Raw genomic sequence first — 23,435 nt, 5'->3', positions numbered from 1 at the left:
TAGATTACTGTGCATTCTGTAAGCAAATTTCCCGTCTTGTTTCTTCCTTCCGCAACATATTTCTTGGAGGTGTGGGCTACTACGACGGAGCTCCGAAGCGGACGTAGGCTCGCCATTAAGAAAATGACGACCGATGGAGCCAGTTCAACGACAGCCACCACGCCGATAAACGCAATGACTACCATAACGCCGACAGTCATCTTGTTGCAGTTCCACAACTCAGGAACGTTTTTCGGGACCGACAACCTTGAAGTCGATGAGTGACTCCAAATGTACGAGCCCGTCAGCGCCCATACCAGGTGGTACCGAACTGTTATACTGGCTAGCAATTTTATGCCTGAATGGAACAATAAAATTAGGAAATTTGCAGGCTTCACTTCGGCAAATTTCGTTAGAATAAAAAAAGAAAGCTAGAAAAAAAAGCGTCCGCGACAGGACTCGAACCTGCAATCTCCTGATCCGGAATCAGGCGCCTTATCCATTAGGCCACGCGGACACGCGGGAACCGATGGCACACGCACATAAACAGCAGTGTTACACCAGTGAAGAGAAACAAAAAAATAGATCGCATAAAATTCTGGCGTTTGACGTGCCAAACCACGATTTGATTACGAGGCACGCCGTAGTGGGGTACTGCGGCATTATTTTGGCCACCAGGGGATGTTTAACATTCCCGCGGGGCCCCACGGACGTTTCTGCATTTCGCCCCCACGAAATGCGGCCCCCGCGGCTGGAATTTGATCCCTGAGAAAGATGAACATTTGCCCATAATAGTGTTACGGGGATATTGCGAGTATATAAAAACTATATTCACAATATATATACAGGATGAATCAGAATATCTAAGATGGCTGACCACCAACAACACGCAGCAGCCAGCGTCTCCGATCTTCTTCTTCCTCTCTCTTCTCTCATCCTTCCGTAACAATATGATGAACTCCAATTGATAACCGGCGCAACATGTTACTAAGTAAACCTTTGTTTCAGGCGGTATCAGTTACAGTAAGCTTTCGCTAATGAGCCCGAATAATCTGCTTTCGAGACGAAGAGAAAAAGAAGATTGAAACTCCATTCCACCCTGTGAAGGTGGTCGACCATCGAAACTTTGTTGGCCGTCACGGCGGTACGACTGCACGTACAACACAGAGTTACACGGAAATGTTTTGCAGTAGCATACGTGCTACGACAAGAATCACGCCGCGTGTCGTTCCTCGGATCGTATTCCGTTCATCTCGGAGAGATCGTTGTGAAACTGTAGTCTGTTGCATGCCCGGCATCTCGATGCAAAGTGACGGTCCAGAAAGCCTCCCCGAAACCTCGCGTTGGCACCGGCGAAGTCGTTGTTGCGGCCATCGGTGGTGTCGTAGTCGGCGTCGCGGGCGCGCTCTTCTTCCCGGGCAACTGGATCGGCCGACGTCGACGGTAACATTCTCGCCGCTGTTCTCCTCGTGGTTCCTCGTACATTCGCTGTTCCTCGGGCGGACGAACCACTCGCGGCCGTCCCATTAGAACCTCGGAGTGAAAATGAGCCTCTATCCCCGTATCGGACAGCCGTACGTCACAAACACGTGGTTTCAGACACGTATTACAGAGAAAGAAATTCAAAATTGGCAACAAGGAACATGCCACTCCTAGCGTTCGCCCCATCCGTTAGTTGACGCGAGCATTGGAAAAAAGAGTGTGAAATGAACTTACCATGTTTTATTTCTTTTTATTCTTTCCTGCTAAAACTAAAAAGTTTCTGGTATAAGTGAACTCATACTTTGAGACTTCGTATTCTTCAGTTCCTTGGGCGCTTCGACTCGGTACCACTGCACTATTGGACGACGGCAAGGTGATGTAAAGCAGTGATTTGGGCTTGTCGGTAAGGTGATAAGGTAAGGTGATATATTTTGTTTGACAGTGTGCGTCGCATTTCAAGCAATTTACGCTTTTACGGAACGGAACCGAGACTTGTGATGCAGTTAGCGAAAACCAGCTCGGCCGCCCTCGTGTAGCAATTTGAGTTAATGACCCGTACTGGGTGATGTTGCGACGCTTTCTATGAGCCCCGACATTACTGTAACTTATTTAGGCAGTTTTTAGGCATGCTCGCCGCATCCAGCTTTGTGACGCAGTTAGGGAAAAGCAGCTCTGCCGTGTGACGCAGTTCGTTTCGCGTTTACTGAATATAACTGGGACAGGCTTTCGCGCGCTCTTTGTCTGACCTCAAGATTATTGCAAGTTGCCACGCCCGGCGTTGTGACGCAGTTAGCGAAAAGCAGCTCGGCCGTGTGACGCAGTTAGTTTCGCTTGTACTGAATCTTACTGGGACCAGCTCATGACGGATTGTCTGAGCCCCAACATTATTCTAATTAATTTTGTTACTTTTCCACATACTTTTGAGATACGCTCGCGGCGCCTGACATTGTGACGCAGTTAACAAAAAGGAGCTCGGCCGCAGTGACAGTTATTTTGGCGTGTGCTGAATCTTAGCGAGACAAGTTTGTGACGCTTTCTATGGCCCCCGCAGCATATCGTATACCTTCTTTCGGTAGTCACAACTGTCGAAAACACGACGAGCGATTGCCAAAAGCATAACACGGGAGTGTGTTGCTTGCGCCGACAGAACATGCAAAAGATAACGTCGAGGAGCTCAAAAAAAAAAAAACTGGGAAATTGTCTTCTGAAAAACTGAGAACAGGCTTTGCACCCAAGCATGTCTTGAGTGTGAGTAGAAGGAAATCGTGCAAGCGTCTAAAACGGTCTGGTTGAGAGCCTGTGTGTGGCCACGTCTGTGTATACGTAGCGTACTATCGCGTTGGTTGCAGCCAAGTTCTGTTGGAAATGTGAAGTCGCCAGTGTATTTGTACTATTAAAGTGCAGCAACTAAGCCCTGGGAATGGGAGAAAGCTTGCTAATCAGATCTTTTCTTCATATTTCATGGTATTGCTTGGAATGAGTCCAGTATATTCTACGCCATGTACATAAAAGCGAATCGGTTTGTTTGTAATGCCACCCGTTCACCACTTTCGCAAGTTTTGCCTCTACACGCAGTGTTCCTCTAAGGTCTAAATACCGAAATTACACATGCTTGTAGTTTTTTTTTTCCAGCTGATGCCGTCCGGTGGAGCTCGGTACGGGAACCACTGCTGCTTACCTGGTGCCACAACGTAGGACGAATGCACGAAAAGCCCGGTACAAGCGTTTTTATAGAGCGAAAGAAAGATTTCCTCATTTACGAAGCGTCTTGCGTCTATCTTACGAAATTGCACGTGGCCCAGATTCGATGGAGGCTTGTAAATATACTTCCCAATAATTTTTACTAAATAAAAGATGCACGACGGATATGCCGAAACCCAGGATCGAATAAGGGACCTCTAGATCTTCAGCCTAACGCCCACAATTGAGCTATTTCGGCACTCTTTATTTATTACTGACTTAGCAACATAAAAATGGTACGTGACTCTAATTTGTGACTTATGTGTCTTTTAGCGGCACTCGCACCTCGGCGTTGGTGGTCCTTACGTTAACTTTAAGCGAACCCAACGCACGAATCGAACGCAGAGGCAGCAGTTTTCCAAGTAATTAGCCGGTTAAATATCATGCCACTTTCTTGTGTGACGTCATTAGTGACGTCAATACATTTGTGATTTCCAGGAATTTTACCAGAGTCGTGCTCACGTGGTGGATCTTAAAATCTACGATTGTGTGTTTTGGTATGCGATAATCAGTGATTTCTAATTCTAATTATTCCAGACGCTTGGGTAAGTCAACTTGTAACTAAACTTATCCTGTGATATATCTATAATGAAGCTCATGAATTATTATATTGTACGATCTTTTCAATTTTTTTTCTTATTGTTATGAGTATCGTCCCTTGTGTCACATATTTCTGCTCAATTCTAATTATTCCAGACGTTTTAGTAGCTCAGCTTGTAACTAATCTTTTGCTCTGATATCAGATCTGTAATGAAACCCGCGAATATTGTATTTAAAAAAATTTAATTCTGGGGTTTTACATGCCAAAATCACTTTCCGATTATGAGGCACGCCGTAGTGGAGGACTCTGGAAATTTTTACCACCTGGGGTTCTTTAACGTGCACCTAAATCTAAGTACACGGGTGTTTTCGCATTTCGCCCCCATCGAAATGCGGCCGCCGCGGCCGGGATTCGATCCCGCGACCTCGTGCTCAGCAGCCTAACACCATAGCCACTGAGCAACCACGGCGGGTGAATATTGTACTTGTAATGATGTCAAATTAAAGGTGAAAAACAGTCGATAAACAGCAGCCTAGCAGCAGCGAGCAGCCCGAGCTCTCTTGCAAATCACAGCGCGGGTCGTCGTCGTCGTCGTCTCCGAGCTGCTACCGGAAACACGAGGCGCGTCTGCTTCATTACATTGTCCCTGGGTGTAAAACGGAGCCAACCTGGCGATTCAGGGAGCAGAGAGGATGAGGAGGTCGAAATAAGACTTGAGCTGGCTAACATGCACTTTTTCGCGACCTCGACAACGAAAGTACGGCGATGGTGTGACGGGCTCAACGATATAGTTCACAGGGGAGGAGGCGTCGATGATCCGGTGCGGACGACCGTGGTAGCGCGCAAGTAGTTTAGAAGAAAGGCCGGGCATGTGAGGCGATATCTATAGCCAAACAAGGGAACCAGCAGTTAAGGTGGGCGTGGCCTGATGACTGTCGGGACTTTTCTGCTGACGCCCCTGATCTTCGCTGGTGAACGAACGAGCCAGCTGGCGGCAATCTTCAGCGTGTCGGGCGACTTCTGAAATATTTGCGCACTCGGAAGCGTCAGGTCGGTAGGGCAGGATAGTTTCCAGAGGACACGAAGGCTCAAGCCCATACAAGAGAAAAAAAGGTTAAAAACCGTGGTCGCTTGTGTCGCGGTGTTATAAGCGAACGTAACGAACGGGAGTACGGTGTCCCAATTGTGTGGTGGGACGAGGCGAACATCCTCAACATGTCGCACAGTGTTCGGTTGAAGCCCTTCGTGAGACCGTCCGTTTGGGGGTGATACGCGGTCGACTTCCGGTGAATGAACTGGCACTCGCGAAGGAGGGATTGCATCGCTTCTGCCAAGACATGACTCCTATCGCTGAGTAGTTGTCCAGGAGCACCGTGGCGAAGGACGAAGTTGCGAAGAATGAACATCGCAACGTCGCGAGCGGTTGCGGCGGGAAGAGCCACGGCCTCGGCGTAGCGCGTCAGGTACTCGACGCCAACAATAATCCAGCGGTTTCCACATCGCTGTATCCGCAGAGCACGGCAGCGGCTGTAGTGGGCCAGTAGGGCGCAGTGGAGGAGTTTTGCTTTGTTGGCAGGCGGTGCATGATCCAATGTGCTGCTGCACAAACCGATACATTCCACGCCAGTAATACCGTTTACGCAGCCTTGTGAAGGTTTTTTGGACGCTCCCGTAGGCGCTTTGAGGGTCAGCATGGAAGTACGCGCATATATCGCACTGCAAAAAATTTCCGTAATTTAACGTAGAAAACATCCGTACAAAATACACACACTGTGATGCTTCATCAAAAACAAAGGGAGTCTACGTAAAAAAAAAAAGAAAAAAAAGAAGACGCGCCTTCTGTCTTGTCGAAAACGGAGGAAACAGTTAAAAGGGCAAAAAAAGACGTGTTTATCGTCCGTATTTCCGAAAACGAAGAATTTTCGTAAATTGTGGCGGGCGTATAGTTAGAGTGAAAAGTGCAGGTGTCCGCATGTCTCTTTGAGGCGATGACTGTATCATCATCATCAGCAGCCTAGTTACGCCCACTGCAGGGCAAAGGCCTCTCCCATACTTCTCCAACTACCCCGGTGATGTACTAATTGTGGCCATGTTGTCCCTGCAAACGTCTTAATGTCATCCGCCCACCTAACATTCTGCCGCCCCCTACTACGCTTCCCTTCCCTTGGAATCCAGTCCGTAACCCTTAATGACCATCGGTTATCTTCCCTCATCATTACATGTCCGGCCCATGCCCATTTCTTTTTCTTGATTTCAACTAAGATGTCATTTAATCGCGTTTGTTCCCTCAACCAATCTGCTCTTTTCTTATCCCTTAACGTTACACCTATCATTCTTCTTTCTATAGCTCGCTGCGTCGTCCTCAATTTCAGCAGAAGCCTTTTCGTAAGCCTCCAGGTTTCTGCCCCGTAGGTGAGTACTGGTAACACACAGCTGTTATACACTTTCCTCTTGAGGGATAGTGGCAACCTGCTGTTCATGATTTGAGAATGCCTGCCAAACGCACCCCAGCCCATTTTTATTCTTCTGGTTATTTCAGTCTCATGATCCGGATCCGTGGTCACTACCTGCCCTAAGTAGATGTATTCCCTTACCACTTCCAGTGCCTCGCTACCTATCGTAAACTGCTGTTCTCTCCCGAGACTGTTAAACATTACTTTAGTTTTCTGTAGATTAATTTTCAGACCCACCCTTCTGCTTTGCCTCTCCAGGTCAGTGAGCATGCATTGCAATTGGTCTCCTGAGTTACTAAGCAAGGCAATATCATCAGCAAATCGCAAGTTGCTAAGGTATTCTCCATCAACTTTTATCCCCAATTCTTCCCACTCCAGGTCTCTGAATACCTCCTGTAAACATGCTGTGAATAGCATTGAAGATATCGTATCTCCCTGTCTGACGCCTTTCTTTATTGGGATTTTGTTGCTTTCTTTGTGGAGGATAACGGTGGCTGGGAAACCGCTATAGATATCTTCCAGTATCTTTACATATGGCTCATCTACACCCTGATTCCGTAGTGCCGTTGTGACCGCTGAGGTTTCGACTGAATCAAATTTTTTTCGTAATCAATGAAGGCTATATATAAGGGTTGGTTATATTCCGCACATTTCTCTATCACCTGATTGATAGTGTGAATATGGTCTGTTGTTGAGTAGTCTTTACGGAATCCTGCCTGGTCCTTTGGTTGACAGAAATCTAAGGTATTCCTGATTCTATTTGCGATTACCTTAGTAAATACTTTGTAGGCAACGGACAGTAAGCTGATCGGTCTAAAATTTTTCAAGTCCTTGGCGTCCCTTTTCTTATGGATTAGGATTATGTTAGCGTTCTTCCAAGATTCCGGTACGTTCGAGGTCATGAGGCATTGTGTATATAGGGCGGCCAATCTTTCTAGGACAGTGTTCCCACCATCCTTCAACAAATCTGCTGTTGCCTGATCCTCCCCAGCTGCCTTCCCCCTTTGCATAGCTCCCAAGGCGTTCTTTACCTCTTCCGGTGTTACTTGTGGGATTTCAAGTTCCTCTAGCCTATTCTCTCTCACCTTATCGTCGTGGGTGTTACTGGTACTGTATAAATCTCTATAAAACTCTTCAGCCACTTGAACTATCTCATCCATATTAGTAACGATATTGCCGGCTTTGTCTCTTAACGCACACATCTGATTCTTGCCTATTCCTAGTTTCTTCTTCACTGCTTTTAGGCTTCCTCTGTTCCTGAGAGCCTGTTCAATTCTATCCATATTATAGTTCCTTATGTCCGCTGTCTTACGCTTGTTGATTAACTTAGAAAGTTCTGCCAGTTCTATTCTAGCTGTAGGGTTAGAGGCTTTCATACATTGGCGTTTCTTGACCAGATCTTTCGTCTCCTGCGATAGCTTACTGGTTTCCTGTTTAACGGCGTTACCACCGACTTCTATTGCGCACTCCTTAATGATGCCCATAAGATTGTCGTTCATTGCTTCAACACTATGGTCCTCTTCCTGGGTTAAAGCCGAATACCTGTTCTGTAGCTTGATCCGGAATTCCTCTAGTTTCCCTCTTACCGCTAACTCATTGATTGGCTTCTTATGTACCAGTTTCTTCCGTTCCCTCCTCATGTCAAGGCTAATTCGAGTTACCATCCTATGGTCACTGCAGCGCACCTTGCCGAGCACGTCTACATCTTTTATGATGCCAGGGTTCGCGCAGAGTATGAAGTCCATTTCATTTCTGGTCTCACCATTCGGGCTCCTCCACGTCCACTTTCGGCCAACCCGCTTGCGGAAAAAGGTATTCATTATCCGCATATTATTCTGTTCTGCAAACTCTACTAATAACTCTCCTCTGCTATTCCTAGAGCATATGCCATATTCCCCCACTGACTTGTCTCCGGCCTGCTTCTTGCCTACCCTGGCATTGAAATCGCCCATCAGTGTACTGTATATTGTTTTGACTTTACCCATCGCCGATTCCACGTCTTCATAGAAGCTTTTGACTTCCTGGTCATCATGACTAGATGTAGGGGTGTAGACCTGTACAACCTTCATTTTGTACCTCTTATTAAGTTTCACAAGAAGACATGCCACCCTCTCGTTAATGCTATAGAATTCCTGTATGTTACCAGCTATGTTCTTATTAATCAGGAATCCGACTCCTAGTTCTCGTCTCTCTGCTAAGCCCCGGTAGCACAGGACGTGCCCGCTTTTTAGCACTGTATATGCTTCTTTTGGCCTCCTAACTTCACTGAGCCCTATTATATCCCATTTACTGCCCTCTAATTCCTCCAATAGCACTGCTAGACTCGCCTCACTAGATAACGTTCTAGCGTTAAACTTTGCCAGGTTCATATTCCAATGGATACATAAACAGAAATCAGAAAATAATGTGCAGTCGAGGTGAGGCGCTCATTATCACGCGTACTCAGTAGCTAGTACTCATTAGCTGTCCAGCAGTAATACAAGCTAGCAGAAGTGCCTAAGCACAAGGTGGCGACACTTGGTTCGCTGTTCCTGTGGTCGTCAAGTTATCCGATTTTCATCAGCGCCGTGTGCCCTGTCTTTTGCCAAATGTGTCGTTGCTGGTCTTCTAATTTAAAATCAGGTAGGCTTTATTTTACTACTTTCATCAGTCTTCTTATGTACATCAGTTGCAAGCCAGACGGGAATGCCCTAAAGGCCCACAACTGTTGCGAGTCGTACGCGTGAGCCCGATAAGAAATTCCGTTGGCGAGGGCAGACAAAGAGCTCACGCGTTCGGTGTTTTCAGCGCTGATGGGACATATATAGACTCACACAAAACCAGCTCTAGAAAACGAATGTGGCAACAACTGTCGTTTAGCTGCGTACGCATGTGACAACACTCTGGATTGGCCTTTGTTGCTGTGAAGCTAGGACTACAACCTCGTTCCTTTCGCCCGTCTAATGGCATGATACTTTGTGCTTGCGTTTCGTATGTATGCCGTGTTGCCTGTTTTCTTCAGTTGCGAATTGCGAAAAAAATTACTGTCAACAGTAGCGCGCGTCAGTATAAAATGAGACGTGGTTTACACTTGTATATTTGGGAGAGTTGTCGCGTCCTTTCACAGCATTACACAGCTGTCTTGCAGTGAAGCCATTATGGAATGTGTGTAAGACCCTTGCTCCAGAAGTTTTATATATAGCGTCGTGTAAGCTGCACAGTTTCAGCGCTTCAAATGAACTGATTTTTTACCTATGGTGCGCCCTCTGCAAATCGCGCGGAGAAGCAGTGTGAAGGCATTAGGCTTTTCTTTCACGTCACGCGAGTCCGTGGGTTTACTTGTTAAATATCGGGCTCACACTGTCACTTGATCGCGATGGGGCCCCATCCGGATCGAGTTTCTCGATTGCGGTCGACAACGATCGCTGCTACACAGTCCAACGATCCGCATCCACTCTGGGCGAGCTCAAGCGCACCAGTTGCCGTAAACTGGTCCAAAGAACTTATGAAATTTGTATAAAATAGCAATTTAAAAGTCGTTTTCTGTTCTCCCAAGAAAACATTAATTTCATTTGCCGTAGTGGGTAAGGAGGTTAGCTGATCGTCTGCGTCATCCAGAACTACATGGTCGTTAACCTGCGATCGTGATCAGGCCCGATCGCGATGCACGGATCGCGAATTGTCTGTTTCCGGATCGAGCTCTGTACGGATTGGTTCCTATCGCGATCGAAAGTGACCGTGGGACACCGGTATTAAAGCTGACATTTTACTTCAGGATGTGCTGACACTTTCACCAAATGTACGCTCTATTAGCGGTTTATGTTTAGACTCGTTCCTTTGCTGATGCTCATATTGTGTGAAGCAATCACACTCGATAATACACCCGACTCTAATTCTGCAGGCGATTCGGCCTTCACATATCCTCAAAATGTGAACTTGTATCTTCATTAATGGCAGACGACATAGACTGCACCAGTTTAATCGTAATGTTCCATTTGTGAATGTATATGGCAAGATCGCGTAATTCTCACATTTGATGACATTTGCAAGACTATGTTTGTACTTTGAAAAACCAAAGCACTATTAGAATGAAATGAAAAAAAATTAACATTAGCTGACATGCACAAAAAGTATCAGAACTAATACACTGGTGTAGATTCTATTATAGTATAATGGAAATAATGTTATATTATGGAGTAGTTCTGAAAAAAAGTGGACACAAAAATGAGCATGTACTTTAGATTAGGAGAAGTAATTGTTTGACCTTTATTACAGCTGTAGCACCAATGAAGAATGGCTGCTTGCCGTATTTGTGCACAGACTTTTTCAACGTTTGTGATTTACTTCGAGCACTACCGTTATCACAGCAGTGTGCTCGGTGGTGTACTTTGCCCTCGTGAGCCATGCTGTGCCTTGTTTAAAAGCGATGAAAGCCTGCGAAGCCACTTCTTCAGGCATCACAGGAAACAACGCAACAGGATCATCCTTCATTTGTTTGCTCTGTGCCCTCATGCAGGGCAAGTGAGCCTAGTCGCACAGACTTCGTTTGTCACGTTGCTGCACATTTGGATAAAGGAATAGACGCTGTCAAGTGCCCCTTTGTGGGGTGTCCTAGTGTTTTGAGGTCAGCAGGGTCATTCAGGACACAGGTGTCAAGGTACCATCGTGACACTACGGCAACACAGCTGTTAAAAGTGACAGATGTTGATTTCGAAGTCGAACCAGGAACATACTCGTGCCCCTATTGGTGTTGGGGACACCTGTGAAACAGGCTCTAATGGTAGTAGCCATTTGGAGCACAATCCCTTAACTGATAATTTTGCTCTTTTTCTTTTAAAGCTTGAGTCTCAGCATCATATGCCAGCAAGCACAGTGCAGTACATTGTTTTAAAGAGCTGCAGAATCTTCACAATCTAAACAGAAACATGTCATTGCATGAGGTTGCCAAGACAGTTTCCACTAACACACTTTCTTCAATACGTTCTGCATTTTGTAAAGATGCATTTGAAGGTGCATCCGCCGTACTGAGATCTTCGTACTCTCGTCGTAAATATTATAAAAAAAGTTTTTTTCGTGCCACCAGTGGAAATCACTCTAGGCATGAACAAGAAAAATGACGCATCTACTTACCACTATGTGCCCATTGAGCATCTATTTCCTTGTCTCCTGATCTCCTAGTAGTCAGGAAAGCATATCAGGAGGCTACTACCAAGATTACATTTTCTGCCAGCCTTTCAGACAATCCACAGAGAATGCGATCCACCTAATTTTGTATCAGGATGAATTTGAAATAGCAAATCCATTCGGCTCGTCAAAGGGCAATTTCGAGCTACTTCCAGTGTACATGACACTTGGAAATTTGCCGCTGCATTGCAGATCGCGGGTTGAAACCATGCAATTGGTCATGCTTTGCTGCCAGAAGGACGTGAAAGAGTTTGGTCTTGACAGAGTTCTGCAGCCTTTGAGTGAAGAATTACTTCTACTTGAAACTAAACCTTTACTTACAAATCGGGTGAATCACTTAGTACGACTAGATTTCATTGCGGGTGATATTATTGGAAGCCAGATTGTTGGAGGTTTGACTCAGAATTTCAGTACGTCAACATACTTTTGCCGCTTCTGCCTACTAACACGTTCCCAATTCCATGAGAACCCATATATAGTAGGAGAAATGCGAACTCCAGATAACTACAGACAGACACTTGAACACTGGAGGCCATGATGAATGTGGTAGAGTGATGAACTCTCCGTTTCATGCACAGCAACTTTTCCATGTATGCCGGTCTGGTTTGCCACCGTGTATTGGGCAGGATCTTTTTCAAGGTGTGGTTCGGCATGATATGCCCTTTGTGACTGAAAAAGGCTGGTTCACATATGAATATCTTAACAACAAGATTTGTACTATGAAGTACAGTGCACATGACTTGTGATATAAACCAGCCAAAGTGTCTAGCCGAAGTGACAAACTTGGAGGTCATGCACTGCAGAATTCGACACTAGTGAAACGGCTTCCTGTGTTTGTAGGTGTGAAAGTAGCCAACACAAGTGACCCAGTCTGGGAACTTTTTGTCAACCTCATGGAGATCATTGACCTCCTTATGGCACCCACTATAACTCCTGCTCAAGTAGCACACTTGAAAGTTTTGACTGAAGACTACATAGCATCCCGAAGTGTTATTCTGTCTAGTAAGCTACGGCCACAGCATCATTATATGTTGCATTACAGCCAGCTAATTCAGGAGTTTGCACAACTTTGCCATGTGTGGACCATCAGATTCTAAAGAGAGCACCAGTATTTTAAACAGAGCATGCGAAGTGTCAGAAACTTCAAAAATGTTACAAAGACGCGTAGTGAACAGCGTAAGCTGTTCACTAAGTGTCTTTGCAGTCATTCCTGGCAGCACGAGGGTTATTTCACATTTCTGCCGTGTACGCAGATATGAACCAGAATGAGGAGTCAATTGTTTTAAACAAGCTGAGGCATGTTCAAACACCTGATAACAGTGCTCTGCTAAAGAAACCTACCTAGGATGGCTGTTTGTATGCAGTGAATGAGTACATTCTTGTGTGAGGAACACGGTTTGATGCAATGTTTGGCTCAATAATTGCCAATAAAGCCGGCTGCGAAATTTCTTTTTTGGCGCAGCGTGTTCAGGCCACTCTCGCTCCAGCTTTTCTTTGTATTAATTAGAAAATGCATTTTGTGAAACTGCTTTGCGCCCCTTGCAGTTACTGGACCAGAACACTATACCAGCCCTATTTACTTGGTTAAGGCTCTGTGATAAGGCTGAATTTTTCTTTTCCCGAACAACTGAGTTGCATGCTGAGGCTATATGAACGTAAGTGTCATTTATTGTCAAAAGGTACACACATGGTGCACTTATACCAAATGCTAATACAATATTGTTATTTTCCTTGTACTTCACTACAACATTGAATTTTTTAGATTTTTGCAGCCTTTGTGAAGCATTACATGCATCAGGGTATTAAGCTAGTTACTCCATGACCACTGCTTCAGTGCAAATTATTATGATGTGATTGCAATTTGTAAATGACTACTGCTCCCATGTTGTAACACAGTTGTGGGTTAAGTTGTCCTTTGTTAGGTAAGTTTAGAGCATGCACATGTTAATGTGGTGAGGCTAAATTTACGTTTCGCTTTTCTGCTTCTCATAGCCATGAATCTGTTTCATAATGCCAACAGTGCATCAGCTCTGAAAGCTTCAACGATTGTATGGAAGAGATTCCAGACTGGTTGCCCTGAATGTAATGCGCGACGTTATTCACCAACATGTAGGCACCAAGGTCTAGACATGTAAAGTTCATTTGTTTGCATGTTTCATAAGTTTGATCAGGCATGACGAGTTCACAGTCCAATTATTTGATACGTGAGGCTTGCATTGCACTAGCGTGGCAACTGTCACAAGGAATTCATAGGATTCTTAAAGTGCAAGGTCTCTTAAAGAGCAGCAACAATGAATTCTTATCAAGGACAACGAAGAAGTGTTTATGCTTGATTGGAGCGCAGCCTTAGTTCATAGTTTAATAAAATTAGGCTAGCTGCCCTGAAGTTACTCAACCTATAATACTTTGACCCAAAAGGTTACCATTGTATAAAGCCTGAAAATAATTATCTTTGGATGTCTTGCGTGCCATTAATGTTGTTCTCTTTAACTCCCTAGCATTCATTCCGCTCTCAAGCATTCAATAGGTGCTTCTTGAAGCTTGGTCGAAAGCTTTAGTATGTTGTGTATTTTGTTTTTAATCTGGTGTAATATTAGCTGGCATGTGGCGCTGACTACTTTGTTGTGACAGGGGTGTGACCGCTGTACTACTTGCATCATATTTATACAAGTGTGAAATTCGGCACCTTGTTCCAGAATGAGAGAATTGGACTAAATAAGGCCATCCTACAATTAAGATATGTTTGCTAACATCTGTCTTAAATGTCATGTGTTCAATGCAAGAGACGGACGAAGGAGCGGTGTTTCTCTAGCACATATGCTAGGAAAAAATGGATGGCAAATGCTCTGCTGAAAGGTACACAAACTTCATAGTGATGATATATGTTGATTGTGACCGTCTCACAGCAGAACACTGCGAGACAAAGTTAACGTCACTCTTTACTGTGCCAGAAATATAATCATTGAGGCCCTGCATGTTCTTGTGCATCACCATGTGCATTTTTCATTGGTCAGGTTGCAATCCTGTGCGTTGCACAATAGGAATTGTCAGGCAGAGACAGCAAGCCACAGCTGAACAGCTTCACTTGGCAATTTATTTGAAGCACTTGAGCTCTGCCCTGTACGTGCTGAGCCAGATGCAGGCAAATACAGTAAAATGTCGATAGAGCGAATCACGCGGGACCGCCGAAAATTGTTCGTTATTTTGAAATATCGTTGTAATGAACAACTTGCAGTTGTAAGCCAGTGGACAAACCTAGGAATGAAAATGTCGTACCTTGGCAGTAGACGCGAGTGCAGGTAAGCATACTCTCAAATAAAAAGGTGTCACTCACTCCGAAGCTGCTTTATGGTAAGAAATCAGTTATTTTCTTCTGGTGCGAGCACCACGCATGACCGATTAGGAATGTGTCTACATCTTCCACTTTGTGCAGTACCTCATCGGATACGGCATTGCACCGAGCGATAAAAGTGTGGACTTTGTTCATGTGTGTGGACTTTGCACTGAAACACCAATGTTCGACACGATCTCATCTTCTGGGTTCAGTGCCCCACAGTCTTCTCCGTTCGGGTCGTCGTCACTGGAGACATTGTAAACGCAGTTAACAATCTCTTCGGTTGTCAGCTCTGCCGCTGTTAGTGCTGCACTGTCGCTCTCCTTGTAGTCGTCGAAGGAAGAGACAGCGGGCAGCAGTTCCGCAACCTCGGTCAACAGCTGTCCTAGGTTGTTGTCGTCATCTCCAGGTTGTCTTCAAGCTGCACAGGCACGTTGACAAGCCCCGCTTTTCGCCAGCAGTGCTAATGGTGGGCGCCTTCAAGTTCCACCAAGCTCCTGTGAGCATCTCCATTGCCTGACGAACATTGATTGCAGTTGGCTGCTTCCGGAAGAAGTTGATAATGAACCGCTGCACAAAGCGTTTACAGGATTCTGGTTTCGCACACTTTATGATGCCCTGGTCTAGGGGTTTCCGCAAGGACGTGTTCTTTGGCGGCAGAGACTCCAAGCGAATGTGCGTCAGGCAAACATTCACAGTGTGACCAGAGCAGTTGTCGACAACCAGTAGAATTCCTCGGTCATTCTTCCTAATTTGGTCGTCGAGTTTGATGAGCCACTCTGCAAAAGTTCTCTGGTGATCCAGGCTCATTTGTTGGCGTGGTAGTGCTACGGCAACGAGATGGAATTTTTCATGCAGCGAGGGTTTGCGTACTTGCCGATGACGAGCGGTTTAATTTTTTTCGTGCCTATTGCATTGCAGCAAAGCAGGACTGTCATGCGAAGATGCGACTTCTTCATTCGTTTCCACTGCTGCCCTTTAAAGTGTATCATATTATATGGCAGGAGCTGATAAAAACATGCAGTCTCATCGGCATTGAAAATATCGTCTTTAGAGTACCATTCAGTCACCTCTCGAAGACAATTATTGCCCCAGGAATCCGCGCCTACTCTGTCAGCTGTCTTTTCCTCGCCCGAGACTACCTGCCAAGTTATTCCGTTCCTTTGGCGGAAACGAAAAAGCAAACCCGCGCTGGTGTCGAACCCAGTTATTTCAAGTACATCGGCAAATTGGGCCAGTCATGGGAACGTATTGCAGTCTGGTATCTTTGAACTATATGAACTTCCCAGTAGCAGCAGTTTCCTCCTAGGAGCAAGTTGCGACTCCCAGTGAAGCTTTGAAAATTTGTCTCGGCCGTTATAAATGGCTGCGATGGTCGATATGGCAACGCCACGCTTTCTGCACATGTCGATTTGCTTTTTACCTGCATCGATTTCCTGCAATACATATAATTTGTGCTGCAGCAAAGACTACTTTCGTTTCTTGGCGCTGTCGCTAGCTGCATTCATCGTTGGATCTTGCACGAACATCGCCAAACCTTTCTAGTGAAGTTCTTGGTGAAGTTTGTCGCGAAGCAGTTGGCACTCGACGTAGTGATGATGATAGTTACTGCACTCGCGGTTTCTGTTTCGCGCGAGAGTTCATAATACTGATGTTCCTCGGTTAAAAAGGGAAAAATAACCTATGTGCGTTATTCTGAAATATGCGCCGTTTTCAAATTCGTAGTATTGAAATATTTTGAAAATACAGGCAACCGGCGGAGATTTTCAAAATATTTGTAAATTTGAGAAATTATTAATTTAGGGATCGTAATAACGAGATTTGAATGCAGCCTGCAGTGTGTGCTATAGTGTAATATTTTAATGTGCCGTATTTAATGTACCCAGTGTAGAATCCACAGGGGCGAATGAAGGTCTAAATTATTATTTTTAGATTTTGTGCACCTGCTGTAGAGTCCGTAGAAACAAACCTGTATAGGGTAGAGAAGCAAAGGTTTTATGCTTAACCACTATAAGTCTGGTTAGTGGTCAATCAGTATTAGTCATGGAAATGAGTCCGAAAGCCCATCAAAATCACTCTCATCAGGGCTGTCGGAAAAACATGTCAAGCATGTCAGATTCGATGTACGCCTCGTCAGTGTTTTGATTGCTTTCAGAATCAATGTCTTCATCGCCTTCAGTTTTCAGTCCGACGTTCATAAAACCTTTCAGAATAACTTGAAATGGGACGGCAGACAGATCGGCAGCCCACGCACTTGCACACTTCTGCATAAAATTCCATGTGCATTCATGTACTTTTTGTAAACGTATGCGGCCCCTTCCATCCGGGCCTCGTAGTGCTTTTGAACACTGCTCTGGAAGGTTCAGTGAGATATCCAGAGGCTGGAGGTGTTTGGTCATGCCTTCTGGGATGATAGAAGTTGCAGTAGCTGTCAATTTAAGGTTTCTTTTCAGTGTCTACAAGTTGCGCATGCATGAAGTTCATTATAAAAGAATACTTTGGCTGGTGGCTTATACTCCCATGCCTTCTGCCATTCTGTTGTAGCACAGGTAAAATTCATAGGTGCAGTGTGTACTTGTTTTCTTCAAGCATGCTTCCAACCTTGCGAATTCATCGTAAAGTCCGTGGGCTATAGTACAGAAAATACGGTAAGTGGGCAATTTTGCTTATGTGGCAAAATCAGGCTACGTCAACAAATCTTGGAGGCATAAGAGCATGAACAGTGCGAGTCTAAAACAACTGATGTCATTTCACTCTGACTTCACAGCGTGCTAGTCTTACTGAAAAGCAGCGTTCTGCATACTTTTCCTAAGTCAAAGATGACACACCCGCAAATGGGCAGCTGTACTTTCTGTGCTAAGTACTTGTGGCTACCGGCATTAAAATGCGATCAAGTACAATGGGCGCATAGCATCACTGCATGCAAGAAGTGCACGCATTACATTGCTACAACCGTTTTGCCACAGTGGTTGCTGAACATTGCTGTTGTCGCAAAACATGCGCACTGGTGATGCAGTGCTTTTCTGCAAAGCCTAGGCCACCCTTAGCCATAACGTGCAAGGCTTACTGGTGACCCTCACTATATGCAGAATGTAGTGCTGACCACACATTTGGGTGCTCTTAGAAGCTGTGTTTGTTTCCGCTGATTCTATTCTCAGCAGTTCTGCCATGTGGCTGATAGTGACAATGATGGTTTATCATAGTGGGAGCCATGACAGGGCAGAAGGTATAGATAACAGAAAAAAAAGGGATGCACAGAGGAGCAGGCAGCTTAATGAGAGGTAGGTTTGGTTAGCTACTTTGCACAGTGGCCATGCAAAGAGGAAGGGTTAAGGTATAAAATTGTTACAGTATACTTGGACCTGAGATGTACATTCAGGTATCTAATTCAAGGGATATAAAGTTCTTGTATGCGCTTCAGAAATGCTAACACACTAATATGCTGGATGCAGGATAATTTTTTGCTGCCCCATTGGTTCTCAAATATTTACTCAGCGGAATTTAACATTTGTCGGTGCCAGGCTAGGCCAAATGAACATTTCCCCAAGCCTAACTTCTGACAGATATTTCAGCATGAAAAATAGCTAGCAAACATTCCTTGGCTGTCCCTCCCCTCATGGAGTCTAATGCAAGAACGGCATTTGCCTTGGTTTAGCACATTTGTCAGAGCTGAATTGCTTGATATGAACTATGCTTTGTTTTCCTCCTCGTGTTTTTTTCTGTGTTTCTTTTTTTGTGCACGAGGTCGATTGAGGTGCACATGCTTTCTAATGTATTACTGTTGTTAGCTGGTGTATTCTTGCAATTCATATCTTTGATGCAACTTTTCTTTATGATAAAAGTATGCAGTTGCTCTATTGTTTTTGTTTAATGCAAGGGCTAGGTATGACCAATTGTTGTGTGGAATGTGTTGGTCGAAATGCTGTAAATAAAATTTTGTTGTTTCTTAGCTTTCGGCGAAGTGTAGTGTGAGGCATTATACACTAAACACTGTACATGCCAGAATCCACGTACCCTTTGGGCTCATGTTTTTCACCACATACTGCAGGAAGAGGACAACAATGCCTCTCGTAAAACTGGAATGCTGAGCACACTATCAAAAAGGTGGATTAGGCTAGCTCATTAGAAGAGGCGCTGGCCTAGGCAAGAGAAAAGCGCATCTGCTATGCAGCAAATGCAAAGGTAAACTACAAATGTTATTTCACCTAGCAGAAACTTCCTTTGAGATATTTTAATTCATGTCAAAGGAGAACGAGTAACGCGAAACGACGAAGACAGGAACACAGAGTAACAGGACTTCCCAACCAAAGTTTATTCGTGGAAAAAAGCAGTTGCTTTCCAGGAATAAATTTCAACTGGTAGTTGGCGTACACCCTGTTACCGTGTTCCTTTAATCAGTATTTTGCCCGCTTGTTCCCATTCATTATTTCACCAAGATGGAAATACATGAATGATTGCAAAAAGGCTTTTGCTAGCTGTCCTGGAGGAAGTTGGGTTCACATGTCCATGGAAATGCATTAGTTATGACTTCGCTCACCGTTCTACGTTCTGTGAAGTTGGTGGCAGCGCTGCAGGGGATTCTGAATTCACCAGCTACTGAAAAATTGGTTGGCGACTCACTCGACGTCCTTTTTTCTGTTCCCTTGTCTGGTTAATGCGAAAAGCACAGGGCCTCAAACATTATCCTTTCAACATACGTAAACGTACAGACGTAAACATCCTGGTCGCGTGCTTTAATTCTTCTATGCGTACAGCTGCTTTTCTACACGTTTTCACATGTGCATCCTTATTTTTTCGTATCTTGGTCGCATTTGGCTTAGTAAAATTTATCGAAACTTGCCATGTTCAATCTGTCTCAATTAGCGCAGCGCGTAGTCAGTTTTTACCTAGGCCCTAAAGCACACATGGTCGAAATCCATGAAATTGCGATAAGCTGGTGCGGGAACTTCAAGTTCGCTTCGCCAGCTGCCTTAAGCTGGAACCGCATGGCGCGTTTTTCGCGAGCGAGAAACGCGGCGCGCGGCAAACGCCCGCGTTGCCACTGACCCGCGAGCACCCGTACGTTTTCCGGGCTGCCAGACAACTTAACTCCCCAGGACATGAATTGTCTTTGTTACTGCTTATATTACATGCCCTTAAACTTACAGAACATTACAATAAAACCAGTCCTCGGGTAATTAGACAGCGACATCTTTTCCAAAGTGTACCTATGAAGCTTCATTTCAAGCAGCAAGATTGTGTGCGAAACTGCGACTATGTACCTTCCGCATGCTGAGAGGCCGCTGCTTGTTTACAACTTCACATGGAAAATGGAGTGTTGGCCGCTTACTACCTAGCAGAAGAGACGATTGCTACTATTAAGGGGGATGCTGATACTGAAGCACGAACAAATGCAGGTCAGGAGGGCTATGTGGGTGCGGCCTGCATGGTTGAGAAGAAAGCAGGAAAGCGAGTACCATACACTGGTAATATTATTTCAAATTGTCTTGCCAGCATTAGCGATGAGAAATGAGGCCCTGTAGCCTAGGTGTTGTTATATGCAGTTTCAGGTTATGAGGGAACTGGATCCGGAGCTCTTCTTCAAATATTATCGAATGACCCCCGAACTTTTTGATCTAATTCATGGCCGTGTGCGGGAAAGGCTCATAAAGATGCACGTCGTTCAGGAGCCCATCTCATCTGGCGAGCGTCTGGCTATGACATTAAGGTAACTAACTGTACTGTTCACTTTGTATGTGTGCTTGATTATTTGACACCCACACATTTCTCACAGGGAAGTTGTCCAACCAAATGCAGATGTATGTAATATGCCGATATAACTCAGATATGCGCAACACCTGGTGTAATATCGACTTATGGTCTTTCGTTTTTAAAGATGAATTAACACCGTCCTGCTGATACTGGACCTGATTAAAAGCACGGCTTAAGAATTGCATTTAAAATAATGCTTAAATGAGCTATAAAACATGTGCGGCATGGTTTCGGTTGTTATTGTTGTTCTGGAAAGACACCTGTGAAAGAATGGACGTTTGTTTATGCTTTCTACAATGCTTGGCACGCGTCAGGTATCTATGTTCAGGTAATTGCATTGTTGACATCGCCAAGGACTACCGTGTCGGGCTGGATACTGCACGAGAAGCGATCCAATTGACTCTGCAAGTGCTGTGGGATGATCTCGCTCCTCAGTATATGAAGGTGCGTCATTTAGAATGAATACATGCTTTTGTGAAATGACAGTCCGCCTCTTACAAGACCCGGGCTATTTTTCTAAGATTCTGTGATGTTATCTAGACTTACTTAAATCCTGTAGTGGCTTTTCCCTGAGGCACAACTTTTGTCCAAACTGTGTATTAACTATTGCATGTAATAGGCATCACTGCTGTGGCTTGTATCCTTGCGGCCTCCAAATGACCAAATGTGGAGGAACATTGCTGATGGCTTCTGGAAGCGGTGCCAGTTTCCGAACTGCCTCGGATCAGTGGATGGCAAGCACGGTCAGATTGTGGCACCAGCAAATTCTGGCAGCCTATACTACAATTATAAGGTAAATAACACATAAGTAATGAATATTCGAATGTTTTGATTCAGGGTGTTGAACCTTGTACACATAGGTGTGTGATTGCACGCGCTCAAACACTGACAGATTCACTTACTTGAACTGTTTTAGGCCTTGAAATTTTCTGCGTCTGAATGCTGCCTCTTATCCAATTTCTTTTTTACTTTTTCCTGTGGCCATGTCTATTGCTCAAAAGCGCGTTTTTGTGCTTATTTGTTACAGGGCACATTTTTAATCGTGCTTATGGCTGTAGCTCACAGCGGATATCTGTCGTCTCGTCGACGTTGGGGCTCCTGGCCGCATAATTGATGGAGGTGTCTTCAAACGCTCTCCAATTGGCCGACAACTGCATGCTGGTCTGCTGCAGCTGCCTTCACATTCACAGCTGTCTGGCTCCCACAAAACACTCCCGTTTGCCTTTATAGGGGACGAGGCTACTCAGCTGCGAGAAGACTTTACGAGACCATCCCCTGGATACAGGGAAGACCCAGCTGAGCGAATATTCAATTACCGTCTGAGCCGTGCACGGTGTGTGTATTTTCCATATCCTCTTGAAAGGAAAAGTACATCATTTTGAACTAGTGTTTATTTTGACACCGTAATTATGCTCTCATGCAAAGCAAGTTCCTTGGTATGAGTGTAACAAAATGAAAACTGGTAAATTATATAAATGGGTTAATTCTGTATTCATCCACACTAAATAAAAGGGAAGCAGTAGGCAAAAAACTTCTACAGGAAAATAGGTCACACAGATGGAATGTTTGTGTTGTCTGCTCTCTTCTTGTGCGTTTCCCCTTTTGTTCAGTATGAGAACACATAATAGCTAATCGGCAGCTTGAGAAGGCAAGTATTACTGCAAAAGCTGAGACAGAAAAAAGCTGTGGTTTCAACATTATGCTATAGCCCTGACTTACTCGGTACAACAAATTACCTTTTTTTTGTTTCTAATTAACGGTTAAAGACACTGTTTCCTGCTTTGTTATTGCCGCCACAAACTTATACTCTAATTCTGAGCTCGTTTTTTTCCCTGCTGTGCAACTTTAAATTTATTTACTTTGTTGTTTACTTAGCACGACTAAAAATGATTTGCACATGAAAGCCCAATTTTGTCGTTTGTACGAATCGCTTTGCTGTGAATGCATTTTCCTTTATTTTGCAGGAGATGTGTAGAGAATGCCTTTGGCATTCTGCGGGCACAGTTCAGACTCTTTCGTAGCCCCATCAACCTGAGTCCTGAAAATGCCAAACGGGCTGTGAAGGCAGCGCGCGTGTTGCACACTTTTTTGTGCATGGAGTCCAATGGACGCTCTTCATATAGCCCAGTTGGATTTTCCGACCATTAAGATGTATATGGCAATATGATTGACGGTGCGTGGTGAGCAACAACTGACACAGATTCGGCAACATTTGGCCTGCAGCCAACGCATGCACGGAAGTGTGCTCGCTCGGCATTGCAGGTGCTCAAGCAGTATGCAGCGTACTTTGCGAATGAAGGAAAAGTTCCCTGGCAGTGGAAATTAGTAGAAATTGATGAACCCAGTTGTGAAGTGCAAGACTAGTGTCTCAGTATTGTGGAACTGTTCTTCTGGAAAAAGATGTCAAGCGTCAGAAGAAAAATTGTATTGTAATAAATGTTTCTTTAGCTAACTTATTTTTTCACTGTTTGCCGAACTTCCTTTTTCAAAAGAGACTGACAACTCCCCATTCTTCACTGACAGCTTTACTCATTGTCCACATAACGAGCTGAAACTTGCTGAAGTTCCAATTCCAATTGTCCTCGCAGATTCTGTGGGACTCGTCGGTGTTTGTTCTTTATAAAAAGCCCGATTAGTTCAGAAGCGTCGGCTCGTTGGGAAGCTAATTCTCCCAGGATTCCTATTTCTTTTTCAAAAGCCTTATCATGGCCACTTTTCCTTTCTTGTGGACCAGGTCATGCGCTGCTGGCTGGTGATGGCGCTGATGTTGGGCTGGACGATCCACACCCATCTTCCTCTCTAGGGGTGGTAGGAAAGTTGGTAGCACCCAGATTGGCTTCAATGTCTATGATGCTAGCTCTTTCAGTCTGGAGATATGCGGTGCTTGTTTCGTCGAGAGAGTCCATGTCTTGAATATCTACGAAGTTCCCGCTCGTCCTGCATGGATAATAAACATTGCAAAAGCACACTATATTTCAACATTTGTGTAAAA

General features: G+C 44.7%; 1 protein-coding gene, 1 non-coding gene and 1 pseudogene across 2 annotated transcripts; 1 reads left to right on the top strand and 2 right to left on the bottom strand.

Annotated features, from left to right (window-relative positions):
• Nucleotides 1–423: 423 nt before the first annotated feature.
• On the bottom strand, nt 424–496 carry TRNAR-CCG (transfer RNA arginine (anticodon CCG)). The gene has a single exon. It is a non-coding gene; the product is annotated as a tRNA-Arg (tRNA).
• Nucleotides 497–15,091: 14,595 nt separating this feature from the next.
• On the bottom strand, nt 15,092–15,502 carry LOC126516630 (tigger transposable element-derived protein 6-like). Its single transcript, XM_050166744.1, has one exon. The coding sequence runs from the start codon at nt 15,500–15,502 to the stop codon at nt 15,092–15,094; it is 411 nt and encodes a 136-aa protein (XP_050022701.1).
• A 5,989-nt stretch (nt 15,503–21,491) lies between these two features.
• LOC126516850 (uncharacterized) lies at nt 21,492–22,807 on the top strand (annotated as a pseudogene).
• Nucleotides 22,808–23,435: the final 628 nt, after the last annotated feature.

This window comes from Dermacentor andersoni, chromosome 1, assembly GCF_023375885.2.
Source record: "Dermacentor andersoni chromosome 1, qqDerAnde1_hic_scaffold, whole genome shotgun sequence".
Lineage (NCBI taxonomy): Eukaryota > Metazoa > Arthropoda > Arachnida > Ixodida > Ixodidae > Dermacentor > Dermacentor andersoni.
Note: the sequence above shows the minus strand (reverse complement) of the source record. Positions and strands in the feature narration are given on the sequence as shown.

Bases quoted from the DNA above. Each gene is read 5' to 3' on its own strand.
- LOC126516630 (XM_050166744.1), bottom strand. From the start codon at position 15,502: ATGAGCCTGGATCACCAGAGAACTTTTGCAGAGTGGCTCATCAAACTC.